We start from the raw sequence: 13,074 nt of genomic DNA, 5'->3' as shown, positions 1-13,074 counted from the left end.
TGCATTGAATCTGGATTCAATTTTTATTGTTTCAATCTCCATTATTAAGTTTTACCTCAAATATTTTTCCATGTCTCTTTTTGTCCTTTAAGGAAAAAATCTTCACACCATCTTCTTCTGATATACTGTTGATACTCATATCATAACAGGATGACATTATCTCTTTCTGTACCTCATAAAACATTGTTCGAGTGTACAACTCTGCTGCATCCCTCTCCAATAACAATGGCCCGTCCATTCTTGGCATCGACTTCGTTCCTTCATAGTTTAATCTTGCGTTTGTATGCCTTTGCTTCTCCATAGCACTCTCGTATCGGAGATAAAATTCTGTCAATGTGTCAGATCTACGGTTGAATTTGTCAAAAAAACTGTTCTCACTCTCTGATATTGATGTAGTACGCAATAAACCAGCCAATGGATCATCAGCATAATAGGCTGGAATCCATGACTCCCGAATGTTATACAGTTCACACAACCATTCATTACTTTCAAGCTTATATTCTTTCATAACATCTTTCCAACCTACTTCAAATGTTGCTGGATCTATATCTACACTCCAAATCAGTGCATTGATCTTCCTCTTGAAATCATCCATCTTCGAAATGCATTTTGCCAACTACAATATAAATATATAACGAAAGATTCAGTATTTATCTAATGAGGATTCATTATATTTGAATGCATGATTCATTACCTTTTGGTTAAATTTCTTCATTATGTGCCACATGCACAAGCGGTGACGTGCTTCTGTAAAGACAGTTGGTATAGCTTGCTTCATGGCAGGGCACTGATCTGTAACAATACACTTTGGCTCGCGAATCATGCATTTCATGAATACCTCAAAAATCCAGACATAGTTATCAATGTCCTCTTTAGCTATCAATCCTGCTGCAAATACAACACACTTCTTATAATTGTCGAGACCAGTAAATGGAACAAACTTCATGTTGTACCTATTGTATCACATACAAAAAATATAAGATTCACTATGATATATAATTACAATATTGAAAATAGTAAGAGATTAACTATAAAATCTTACTTGTTTGTGGAATATGTAGAGTCAAATGATATCACATCTCCAAATACATCGTAATTTCTTCGACCAATAACATCTGCCCAAAAAATGCGAGTTAATCGACCACCTTCATCGACTGCATAATCATAGAAAAATCCATCACTCATCTCCTTCTTAGCCGTGAACTTCTCGATGATCATTTGAGCATCTCGATCACCAATATAAAGCTTCACATCCCTACTCCAATTTTTAAACTCGGTACAAGTAGCACCAACATTAGAATAACTTCCACACAACTCTTTAGCAAAGTTATATGTTTTGTTAGGCCCCATGTTGGCTTTTGCTCCATCAAATACAAGTTTCTTATGTGCGAGACCGAGAACTCTATTTGACTTCAAAAATTGTTTCCCACTACCGGAGACCAAAGAATGAGAATGCTCTTCAACAAATGAGAGAACATTATATCCTTTCAAACCATCAAACTTAAATACGACCTTAGCTTTGCAACCACATCTACTAGATACAGTTCTCCTTCTCTTTTTCAAAATGCTACTAGACTCATCAATATCAACATCCATCTTTGATTCATTGCTGCCAGCTCTACTGCAAACAATGTGTTTAAGAAGAACTGTACCGTCCTCATGTTTCTTCTCCGTATGCCGTCTGATCTCAAACCCACTTTTACGTCCATACTCTCGGTAAAACTCTATACCATCCTCTAGTGAGCGAAAGCTTTGGTTTAGATAAGGTTTAACTTCAGCTTCAACCCGAGGTTTCCAATACATACCACCACCTGGTGATTCAAAAGGAATAGAGCTAACTTCGTCCATTCCATCTTCCCCAAAATCACTGTCCGATGCATTTATAACATGTGGTATGTAAATTTGTTCATTGCTGCCTACAACTGAAAATAAAACACCATCAATCATATGTGTTGATATACTGAATCTGGATTTACCGCTATCCATTTAGATCAAATGAAAACATCTTACAATATAAAAATTACTTGACTTATTCTAACAAGATCAAAGAAAATGGAAAAAATTTAAAACCCTCACTTTCCTAACTGAATCGAGTAGATTCACCCAGTGAATCGCTATTTACATAACTGAATCGAGACGATTCACCCAGTGAATCGCTATTTACAAAACTGAATCGAGTCGAATCAACGAGTGAATCGCGATTCACTCAACTGAATCGCGTAGATTCACCCAGTGAATCTCGATCCACTCGACTGAATCGCGATTCACTCAACTGAATCGTGTATATTCATCCAGTGAATATCGATCCACTCAACTGAATCGCGATTTACAAAACTGAATCGAGACGATTTATCCAGTGAATCGCGATTCACTAAACTGAATAGAGTAGATTCACCCAGTTTATCTCGATCCACTCAACTGAATCGAGATAAACTCAACTAGAGTGCATATTGCATAATCCAGACCACCAATATTTACCACTATCCATTTAGAACAAATGAAAAAATCTCGATTCAATGCATCAAATTCTCCATTTAAAACTCCATAAAATGTTTAAGAATGTAAGCTACAAGATAATAAGTCATATGACTAAGTTTTTAAATACTGAATCTAGTTCCATTACAATGAAAAAAACTAGACCATGCACACCTGAATTCAAGCTCTCCATTTCAATCTCCATAAAATGTTGAGCAATGTCCAGCTGCTGGACTTCGAACAAGAGAGCTGAAGAACGATGAATGAGAGCTACTGGACGTTTTCTCGATGAACGAGAGCTGAAGAACGATGAACGATGAACGAGAGCTGCTGGACGATTTCTGAACGAGAGCTGAAGATCTGAAGGACGATGAACGAGATAGCTGCTGGACAATTTCACGATTGAAAGCTGCTGGACGATGAACGAGAGCTGATATTCGTGACTGTTGGGTTGCCTGAGTCGTAAGATTGCATGGGGAAATGGAGAACTCAACAGAAGCATTAATTACTTCACTTTACCGTAATTATTTTTTCGTACCAATCAATCAATATAGCAAAATTTTGCCAAAATAATAGCATAAAAGGGCCATTTTTGCAAAGAGAGGAAATTAAATATGTAATGTTGGGGGCAAACGCGCTCCTGCTTTCACTTTACCGTAATTATTTTTTCGTACCAATCAATCAATATAGCAAAATTTTGCCAAAATAATAGCATAAAAGGGCCATTTTTGCAAAGAGAGGAAATTAAATATGTAATGTTGGGGGCAAACGCGCTCCTGCTTGTAAACCCGTATCAAGGTGAAGATGAGGTGAGGATTATAATGGGTGATAACGTGGACAACTGTAGGAATCACGAAAAAGAAAACAGAGAATGTAAAAAAAAAGTTTTTAGTTTTTGAGTTGTTGGTCAGTTTGACCAAGAAAGAGGTCCTTTTGCAAATTGTTGCTGTTCTGGCTGTAAATTGGCTGGAACATCTGAGATCGTGAGTTGGCATTGTGGATATCAAATGTTTCATTAGTAGTAATTTAGTAGAGAGAGAGAGAGAGAGAGTCTCTCTCTCTCTCTCTCTCTCTCTCTCTCTCTCTACCCTTTTTTTTAATAGTAGTAGCTCGTGGGTTGTTGGGTTGGATTGGGTAGGCCTGCAAGCACGAAATGATGGTCACGCCCATGGGAGGCGTGCTCCCCCTCACTCTGCTCTTTTGACGATTTATCTGTTTGTTTTAGGACAAATTTGGTTAATAAAGTATTCAATATGTTATGATATATACTGCATTAATGATATCAAATTAAGAGATGCCTATTAATGAACTAGTGAACTTGAAATTTTGTATGGTGACCCGAGAGCAGACACCCCCTCGATGCATTATTGCGTTAATAGACATGGATCACCCGGATGGTTAGCTTCGTACTGATGGAACTTTGACACCTTGTTATACAAAGCTTTTTACTTGGATGCATGGAATTCTGACTTAACAAATTAATTTATGGTTAAATTCGTGACCGGTGGAATTTGAAAGCATGTTTACCTGATGATGCCGTGTCAGGAGTCTCTTCAAGCACACAACAACAACAGAAACCGACTCCGAGCACTAGTTATAACCCATGCAAATAATTAAGGGGCGATCACTAAATTGCATGCTAATAGTCAAAAGATTTTCCTGAAAAATCTTAGCGAACGGAGGTGCTTAGTCTATTTTCCTTTTTCCAAGCGATTGAACGTCTCAGACCTAAGACGAGGGCGCTGATTTGGGTCGGGTTTGATACCCTAGCTAGTTTGTTTTATAACTTCGGCTTTGTTTGGTGAGACATTAGTACGAATGTGACATTAATTAATATGTCAAAGCTAGCTGGTTGATGTACTATCTATGTGGCAGTTGACGGTGGATTAATTTGGTGTATCTATGTGGTTTTTGAGTTGGATTGTACTTGTTTTTAGATCTTGATCAGGGAGATATATTACATGGAATCAGTCTACAGTTGACGGGCTTTAATTAGCTTGCTTAAATACGATGTGTGTCTATTACCAAGGTCCCATGGATTATGAGTTATATGACCTTTGTTTTCTAGCTCTAATGTCGTACATAAAGCACATTTAAGATAGGACCATCCCAAAAAAATCACATTTGATTGATATTTTTTTTTTTAATTTTTATACATAAACCATTGATATTGTATACATAAACCACCTAGCTTTTTTGATAATTTATATGTAAACTGCCTTTAAATAATTTTTTATTGCAATCAACGACATGAACTCACTTTAAATCAAGTGTTTCTGTGACTCTATAACAGCCAACGCCCCCAACACGCTAAAGCTTAAACTGATCGGTGGATGGTACTGCTGCCGTGCACCGAAGAAGATTAGGCAAGTAAAAGTTTCGATCCGACACATCCCTACTCTCGCTACAAATACAAAACTACGCGTTCAACAACCAACCAAAAATATAATAATAATCTTATTTCATGATCACAAGAAGGTTATTGACAAGAAAAATTCTTTAAGGACCCAAAATATGGGACCAATAGAGGGGACAAGTGAGGTGTCATCTTCCTATTGGATAATGAGTTGGTCATCATTAATGATGGCCAACTCATTATCCAATAGATGGGGGACACCTCACTTGTCCCCTTTATTGGTCCCATATTTTGAGTCCCTGTAGCAAAGCTCTATTGACAATTACAATTGCCAAGAGGAAACAAAAGATGAGGAGGTTATTGGTTGGGACAAGCTGGTGCTAAGTGGAACAATTGTTCCAATGTGACAATTTAAGTTTATCCCTTTGGGATATTTTGAGTAAGGTAAAGTGGGATAAGTTGCGATAATGGGACAGTTTGAAGCTTTAATTTGGTAATTCATTTGAGATAGTTGATGACATTACACCTTATTAAAATATAATACGTATTTATCAATTAAGTCTAAATTAATTTATCCAATTACCATGTTATATTATTTAGTATGTTATTATAATATAGTATATTAGTTTAACATATTAAAATATAATATATTATACTATAATTACTAATTTATTATAACCACGCTTAACATTATTAATTAATATATTATATTGTATTAATATAGTATTAATTAATATATTATATTATATTAAAATAGTGTGCTATATTATATAATTATTGATATAATATATGGACAATATATTCTAAAAAATATAAATTATAGTATAATATATTATATTGTATTACAACACTATATTATGAATTTATGATATAATATCATAATATATTATAATTAATAAATATTACAATATGCAATATTATAGCATATTAAAGTACATTATATCATAATTAATATAATGCTATTATAATATAATATATTAACGATAGGTTTTAGTTTACTATTTATTGTAAAAATAAAAATATTATTTTATAACATATCATGTTATAACTTTGATACAAAAATAATATCGTAATATAATGTGTTGCAATATAATATATTTCAATATTACAATAGAAAATATTATATCATATTATAATTAATATAGCATATAATAATAAGTTTAATATTTATAAATTATTTAACTTTTTTATATTTATTTAACATATATTATTTAATTATTTTAAGTATTTAGTATGATTATCATTTATTAGTTAGTCAAGATATGAGTGTTCTTAAATTATCCCACTTGCTCATAAACTAGCCCAACATGAAGAGTGGGGTAAAAGCTGACTTGGGGATAAAAGTTTTACTATAGAAGTGGGATAATTTTATCCCCAGTGGACAATTATCCCAAAAGCGTTCTAATACAACTAATAACATCAAAAGTAAAAGTCTCAATTTCAATGTCCCAATGAATAACCCTAAAAAGATAGGTTCCGAAAATTATTTCCTTTTACCTCAAAAATGCACCAGTGAATAAACCCCCTAGAAGGCTTCGACAACTTCACTAACACAACCATAGTTCTCGAGCTCTTCTTTAGACTTGGCAAAGTTTTGCGCGGTCGTATCAATTTTCGCGTGCTTTAGGGATTGTAGCCCCATCCGTGTAATTTCTCGAGCACAACTCCAAAGCATTCTTCGCCGAGGGAACCCTCTCGGCTCTCAGTCCTTCAAAAGAGCGGTAATCATTCGAATCATTCCTCTTGAATGGCTACAAGAAATTAAGGAGCTTGCTTGATCAAGTAATTTGAGCCCCCCTCCTTTACTTGAGATACTTCAATCCGTTTAATTACAACACTACTCCTAAATATTTCATCTTACTATAGCTAACAGCAGGCTTTTCTTACAAGGCAATACATAATGAAAACTGAAGGAATTTTTATCGATATAAATTAGAATAAGAGAATAATGAAAACTGAAGGAATTTTTAGAACTAACAAGCCACTATACTACTTCCTTGCCAATGGATTGTGACCTTAGGACATTTTAAAACACCCATCCTGATACTTATATGCCAATCATAAAAGAAATCTTTTGTTCACTAATAACTTAACAAAATTTGCAACCATCGACCAATCACTCAGAAGGAGAAGAAACAAATTGACAAACGCACAACATTCGAAAGCAAATGTCCATGGAACAGATCAAAACAAATTCCCACCAGAGCAACGAATTTATGGGTAAAATGAAGTTTGATATGGTTCCACAAAGGAATTTGTTTCGGCAGAGTTGTTTGCATATGATGTCACAACTTCAAGGCAAGCTACAGGCTTGTTTAACGAATTTCCTTCCTTATAGGCAAGAGGATGGGAGTTAACCTATATTGTTAATAGAAAACTGTACAGCTTTCTTTACAATTGATCATTGATCAATATTTAAATAAAAAAAAATCAGATGACATTAACGAATTTGTTATGTTCTTAAGTTGGCGACAACAAGCCTACTTTAAAAACATAGAAAAGAAACATAGCTCAGAAATCCCTGTTGATTAAAGCATTCAATGCTTTCGATCTGTTACCATTAATTTTAATTGAGAAATGCAGACTTAAAAAGATTGTACAGCCTCCTACTGAAGCCATCAATTTTGTTCATAATGATCCTTTTAACATTCCAAATATGACACTGCTGTAGATTGGGACTGCCAGTCAAACAACTCTAAGAAATATTCGCTCAAACTCCAGAAACTATTTCAGGCAACAATTCCATTCGATAGAAATAATTTCAATAAGATAAATTAGAAAGTAAAAAAGAGTCATAAATAAACTAAACATGCACCTTCATATATAAACAAGGTGTGATATTGCATCACATATAAAAGAGCTCCTCTAACTAAAACTCCAGAACATAGATTGACCTCAATGCATTTACAGAGTTAACTTATACACAAAATACGAGTAACCCAATCACACCAGAAAATGCCAGTACAAAATTTGGCAGGTCAACAACAAAGATCAGTTTCTACACCTAGTATAGAACAAAAACTAAGAAGTAGCCTGAACATGTAAGATTCGATGCAAGATAAAAACATACCAGCATAACCTTTCTGTTAATTGTAATGAAAACCTTCTAAGATGATCCGCCAGTTTAACTCGACATAATCTGCTGCAAATATCTTCAGCTCACATATTAGCAGTTGGAACTTCGGTGCCTTCCAGAGTTTAAAAAAAAGGATTTATCACAATGATCACATAGATTCAAAAGACTATATTATAAAAAAGGAAAAGTAGAGCGGAACCTTGAAGTTTTGAATTACCATCTTTACTCGGTGAAGCATCACTCTTGCCTTGAGGAGAGGTAGCTGGAGAAGATTTGGGTGATGGTGTGTACCTTAGACGGTAGCTGACAAGTGCTGGCCCAAAAACACTATATTTTCCTGCACTGCTGAAAGCTTTCTCTGCATCATGACGATATTTGAAAACAACTTTAGCACGGCTTGTTTTTCTCAGAACCTCAGTTTCTTCCTCCCTGAGAGGCCCATAAGGACTGAAAATCTTAATGAGTTCAGCAACCGAAGGAAGGGAATCAGTCTCGGTGAAGCTCAATATCAGCGCAGTTGGTGTCTCTTCCTTGACTGCCTCCACGATGTTCCTTGTAATTCTCTCTCCATTCACCTCTTGTTCCCCTGCAGTCCTTGTGTTCTTCATTTTCCCCTTCTTCTGAGATTTATGACTCCTTTTTTGTCCCTTCGATACCGGTTCTCTTTCTGGACTGCTTTGAAGTACAATATCAGACCAATAAGAGTCCTGAATATAATCCGGACCAGAAATTCCAGAAGAGGAAGGCTCAGAGCTGGTTACTTTCTTTTTCCTGCCTCTTTTTCTTCCTGTCGATTTCACAGGCTCCTGATCCTCAAAAGAGCTAGATGCAATTGAAGCCCTAAAATGAGTGAAGAAGCTTATAATCATAGACAGAAAATCTTGTCCCTCTGAAGGATCTGCAGCAGCAAGGCAGAGCTGTGACAGCATTTCACTTGGAGAAGAATAATCCTCCGCAGCAAATACATTATCTCGTGGACTTTTCTCATTAGACTTGAGAATGCCTGGCATCCCTTTCAGTTGATTTGAAATTCGTCTGATTCGATCTCCAACCTTCATGGACCTAGCACGAGTTGATGAGAGTATCTCAGTCTCTGAGTCAGTCTCTTTATGGATTTTCCCTCTTTTCCTTCTTCCCAATCCAACAGAATCCGAATCAATCATCTGTTTCCTGGAAGATGCTCTAGTAGATTTCACTTTAGATCCAATTTCATCACCTTCAGCCAGATAATTATCATCTTCTTCCCTCTCTTCAGATGAACTCTTCTGATCAGTAGTACCATCCTCGTAAATTTGGTACTTGCTAGGTCTGCGTCTTTGTCTCTTACCAGATTCTACATTTGAAGCAACTGGAGCTGAACTAGCAAGCTGAGCATATTCTTCTTTCTTCTGTTCACTGGCATCTTTAGAAATATGATTCTTAGGTGGTCTTCCTCTCCTTTTCCCAGAGTTGATAGTTGAAGCAACTGGAGTTGAAACAGCATGTCGTTGAGCATCTTCTTCTTTCTTCTGTTTCTTTAGACTCTTCCCCTCGGTAACATCTTCAGGAATAGGATTCTTACGTGGTCTTCCTCTTGTTTTTTTCCCAGACTCGATAGCTAATGCAATAGGAGCTGAACTAGCTTTAGCTTTCCCAGATACTTTACTTTCAGAAATTGGGACCTCAGCATCATTTTCTACCAAACCGTCACCAGAAACGTATGCAGCAAGTTCAGCGCGACCCTTTGTATGGTAAAAAGCCTTCAATTGAGCTGTAGCTATCGTAAGCCCTAGTCTATCAAACCGTCCAAATGGACACTGAGCCAATACCCGAATACATTCGAGAAGAGACTGGGGTTGAAAAGCATTCACAAACCAGGACCTATCTACAGTAGAACTGCACGTTCCTTCAAGAATCCCAGCATTCTCAACTTGCTTATACTTCAAATCAGCATAAATTTCATCCGCCAAGCAACAACAAGCCATTCCCAATTCAACCCGCCTCGAAACTTCTTCAATAATTGAATCAACCGCATTCGAAAAGGACTCCATACTGCTCTGCTTCTCCATCGTCGAGAAATTTGATTGAAAGGGCTTCAAGTTGGATTCGGGAACCCAAGCAAAAGATTTGTCCCCAAAATATGCAACCAGAAAATGGTCCTTCTTCTGCCTCTTCAATGCCATTTCTGATGCATATTTCGGATCGAAGATTTGCCCCGGCCACCAAGGATGGCTCTTAACCTTGCCCCAAACCAAATCATCAATAAAGAACCCAGTTTTATCCTCTCCAAGAGAAAATTTGTAGTGGGCAACTGAACCCAAATCCCCATCTGCCTCCTTTCGCCCCTTTGTTTCTAAACCCTCAAAGGAGCCATCTTTCTTACTACTTCCTAATCCGACAACAGAACCCCCTTTCTCCGTAGAATCTCCAGTAACAAAACCCTCCTCTTTCGCTCGATTCCCATCTCCATCCTGATTCTGAACCCTAGACGCATCTCCTGGAGATCCATCAACAAGATCAGTACCCGGTCTGTTCTCTTCTAGGGTTTCGACAGGGGATTCATTAGAGCTTAGCTCTGGATTCGACGCCATGGGTCGAATAAAAGAAACCCTAGAAAACCCTCTTCCACCTCTCGATACAAATGTCACTATCTGCTAACAAACAACAAACCCTAAATTTCTTTTCAATCTAAATCAAGCAACATGAAGATGAAAACGATTCGAAACCCTAGAACTTTTTTGAATAAAAAGAAATAAAATCGAGAATAAATAACAACAGAAATAATCAGAACTCCGTACCTCGCTTCCACAACCGACGGGAAAAAAAAAAGAGCGGAGGCGGTTAGGAAGAGCCACGCGTAGTAGAGGCGATTTATATGAGTTGAGGTCGGGTCACCGCATGTGCAGTTACCTTGGTGTGGATTCGCTGGATAGAAAGGTGTTTGTCCTTTCGACACACATGGAAAACTGAAAGGGAGGTGACTGGATCCGGATTCAAATTTTGGGCAGCGCCAGTAGAAATTTGTGGAGGGAGCAGGGGTGCCAAATGGTATATGGATATGATAAGCTATTTTTAAAACCGGACGGACACTGATACTGATACGGTTTTGATTTTTTTCGGATACGAATATGAGGGTTGCGGATACGGATATCCGCAATTTAACAAACATGAGGGTTCGGATCGTATCCAAAGTTCCAAACACGTAACCGCTAACCCAAAATCCAAGTAAAAACCCTAGCCTCCACTTTGGGCCTGTTCGGTTGTTTTCCGCCAAAAAAAAGAAATCAGCATTGTACCAAGAAAACAAATTCCCAGCATTTCAATGTGCTTTCTCAGTTTTAAAGTTTTTTGTTCGTTTCAACATGGAAATGAAGGGATTGAAATCAAAAGTCACATTTATTGTGTTCGTTTCAACTCTTAACATGATAGAAATGTATTGTCCTTTGTCACATTTCTTGGTTTTCTCCTGTTCGGTTTGCACAACCTCAAAAATTCAAAACAACTCAAAAACCCAGCGTAAAAGAAGCAACGGTAAAAAGTGTGCAACGGTCAAAAACTGACATCTCAAAACAGTCACACCATTATCATTTGCAACAACACTTTTTTGCCAACGGAAACAAGTTACCCCACCCCTGCACTTATATAGGTGGATCATCTCAATCCTCCTTCAAGGTATTCTCTCATAAATTTGCAGGAAACCTGGGCAAAAATAGTTGACCATAGAGGCAATTAAAGCGGCGACATGGAAACAAGCCAAGACTCTCATGAATTAGCTGCAGAGGTAACTTGCTACTGTAACATACCTACGCCACTAAAGCTTTGCAAATCAGGAGTAAACAAGGGCAAATACTTTTGGGGATGCGCCAACTATCCAAATAGGCAATGCCAGTATTTCAGGTGGGCAGAAGAGCATCACGATAACAACAACCGAAAGGTAAATTTGGATCCCTCTCCTCAACCAGTTTCCCAAGTTAAGGATGTGGAAAACAAGCACTTGCGAAGAGAATTGAAGCTTGCAAACCAACAAGTTGTTTACTTGAAGAAATGTATTGCTGTCGTAGGAATATTTAGTATTTCCCTTGTGGTCATAAACATTGTAATCTGCTGTTTGAAAATGTAATGCAAAAGTTTGAGAAGAATGCAGGGACTTATGTGTGTAGGTAACAAAAACATGTGCAATGAAAGCATGTGCGTAACAAAAAGGTAATGAAAAGTTTGAGAAGACTGCAGGGACTTTTGTGTGTAGGTAACAAATGTCTGAGTTCAAATACACATGCAAAAGTTTGAGATGAAAATGATGCTGCAGAACAAACCATTCATATATATAGGTAACATCCAACATGTGCGTAAAGCAAAAACACAAACTGCAGATGTTATATGCAAAAAACTCCCAAAGTGAGAACAAGAGGAATCACAAGCAATAGGCATCTGAAATGTCAAACATGATAGCAATGAAAGCATGACAAGCAAAGCTATATATGTCATAGTGTTAATAATCCAATTCAACAGCTTAAAGGGGTTACATTCCAATGGTGATAATGATAAATAAAGTTTAACAAATTGTGCTCAGATACACATCTACTGGAGTTTGTGATGAAAATGATGCTGCAGAACACACCATGCATATATTTTAGGTAACAAAAAACATGTGCGTTAAGCAAAAACACAAACTGCTGGTATGGTATGTGCAAAAAACTCCAAAAGTGAGAACAAGAGGAATCACAAGTAATGACAATCTGAAATGTCAAACCATGATAGCAATGAAAGCATGACAAGCAAAAATATATATGTCATAGTGTTAATAATCCAATTCAACAGCTTAAAGGGGTTACATTCGAATGGTGATATAGATAAATAAAGTTTGATAAATTGTGCTCAGATACACATCTGCAAGACTTTGTGATGAATATGATGCTGCATAACACACCATGCATATATATAGGTAACAAAAAACATGTGCGTAAAGCAAAAACACAAACTGGAGATGTTATATGCAAAAAAACTCCCAAAGTGAGAACAAGAGGAATCACAAGCAATAGGTATCTGAAATGCCAAACATTATAGCAATGAAAGCATGACAAGCAAAGATATATATGTCATAGTGTTAATAATCCAATTCAACAGCTTAAAGGGGTTACATTCCATTGGTGATAATGTTAAATAAAGTTTGACAAATGGTGCTCAGATA

The 13,074-nt window shown here is 36.7% G+C and overlaps 2 protein-coding genes across 3 annotated transcripts; both read right to left on the bottom strand.

Moving 5' to 3' along the window:
* On the bottom strand, positions 32–2,977 carry LOC109846656 (protein FAR1-RELATED SEQUENCE 5-like). Its single transcript, XM_020415900.1, has 4 exons — positions 2,650–2,977; positions 1,043–1,922; positions 695–953; positions 32–616 (listed from the first exon to the last, which is right to left on the bottom strand). The coding sequence occupies exons 1-4, from the start codon at positions 2,975–2,977 to the stop codon at positions 32–34; spliced, it is 2,052 nt and encodes a 683-aa protein (XP_020271489.1).
* LOC109848821 lies at positions 7,698–10,718 on the bottom strand. Of its 2 annotated transcripts, none has more exons than XM_020418504.1 (3): positions 10,685–10,718; positions 8,107–10,537; positions 7,698–8,019 (listed from the first exon to the last, which is right to left on the bottom strand). In XM_020418504.1, exons 2-3 carry the CDS (start codon positions 10,475–10,477, stop codon positions 7,991–7,993), a joined length of 2,400 nt encoding a protein of 799 aa, XP_020274093.1. In that variant the 5' UTR covers positions 10,478–10,537; positions 10,685–10,718; the 3' UTR covers positions 7,698–7,990. The 2 variants fall into 2 exon arrangements, with proteins under 2 accessions (XP_020274093.1, XP_020274094.1); XM_020418505.1 differs by having other exon boundaries at positions 8,125–10,537.

The sequence above is a fragment of the Asparagus officinalis genome, chromosome 7 (genome assembly GCF_001876935.1).
Source record: "Asparagus officinalis chromosome 7, Aspof.V1, whole genome shotgun sequence".
Taxonomy (NCBI): domain Eukaryota; kingdom Viridiplantae; phylum Streptophyta; class Magnoliopsida; order Asparagales; family Asparagaceae; genus Asparagus; species Asparagus officinalis.
This window is presented reverse-complemented; position numbering and strand designations above follow the sequence as displayed.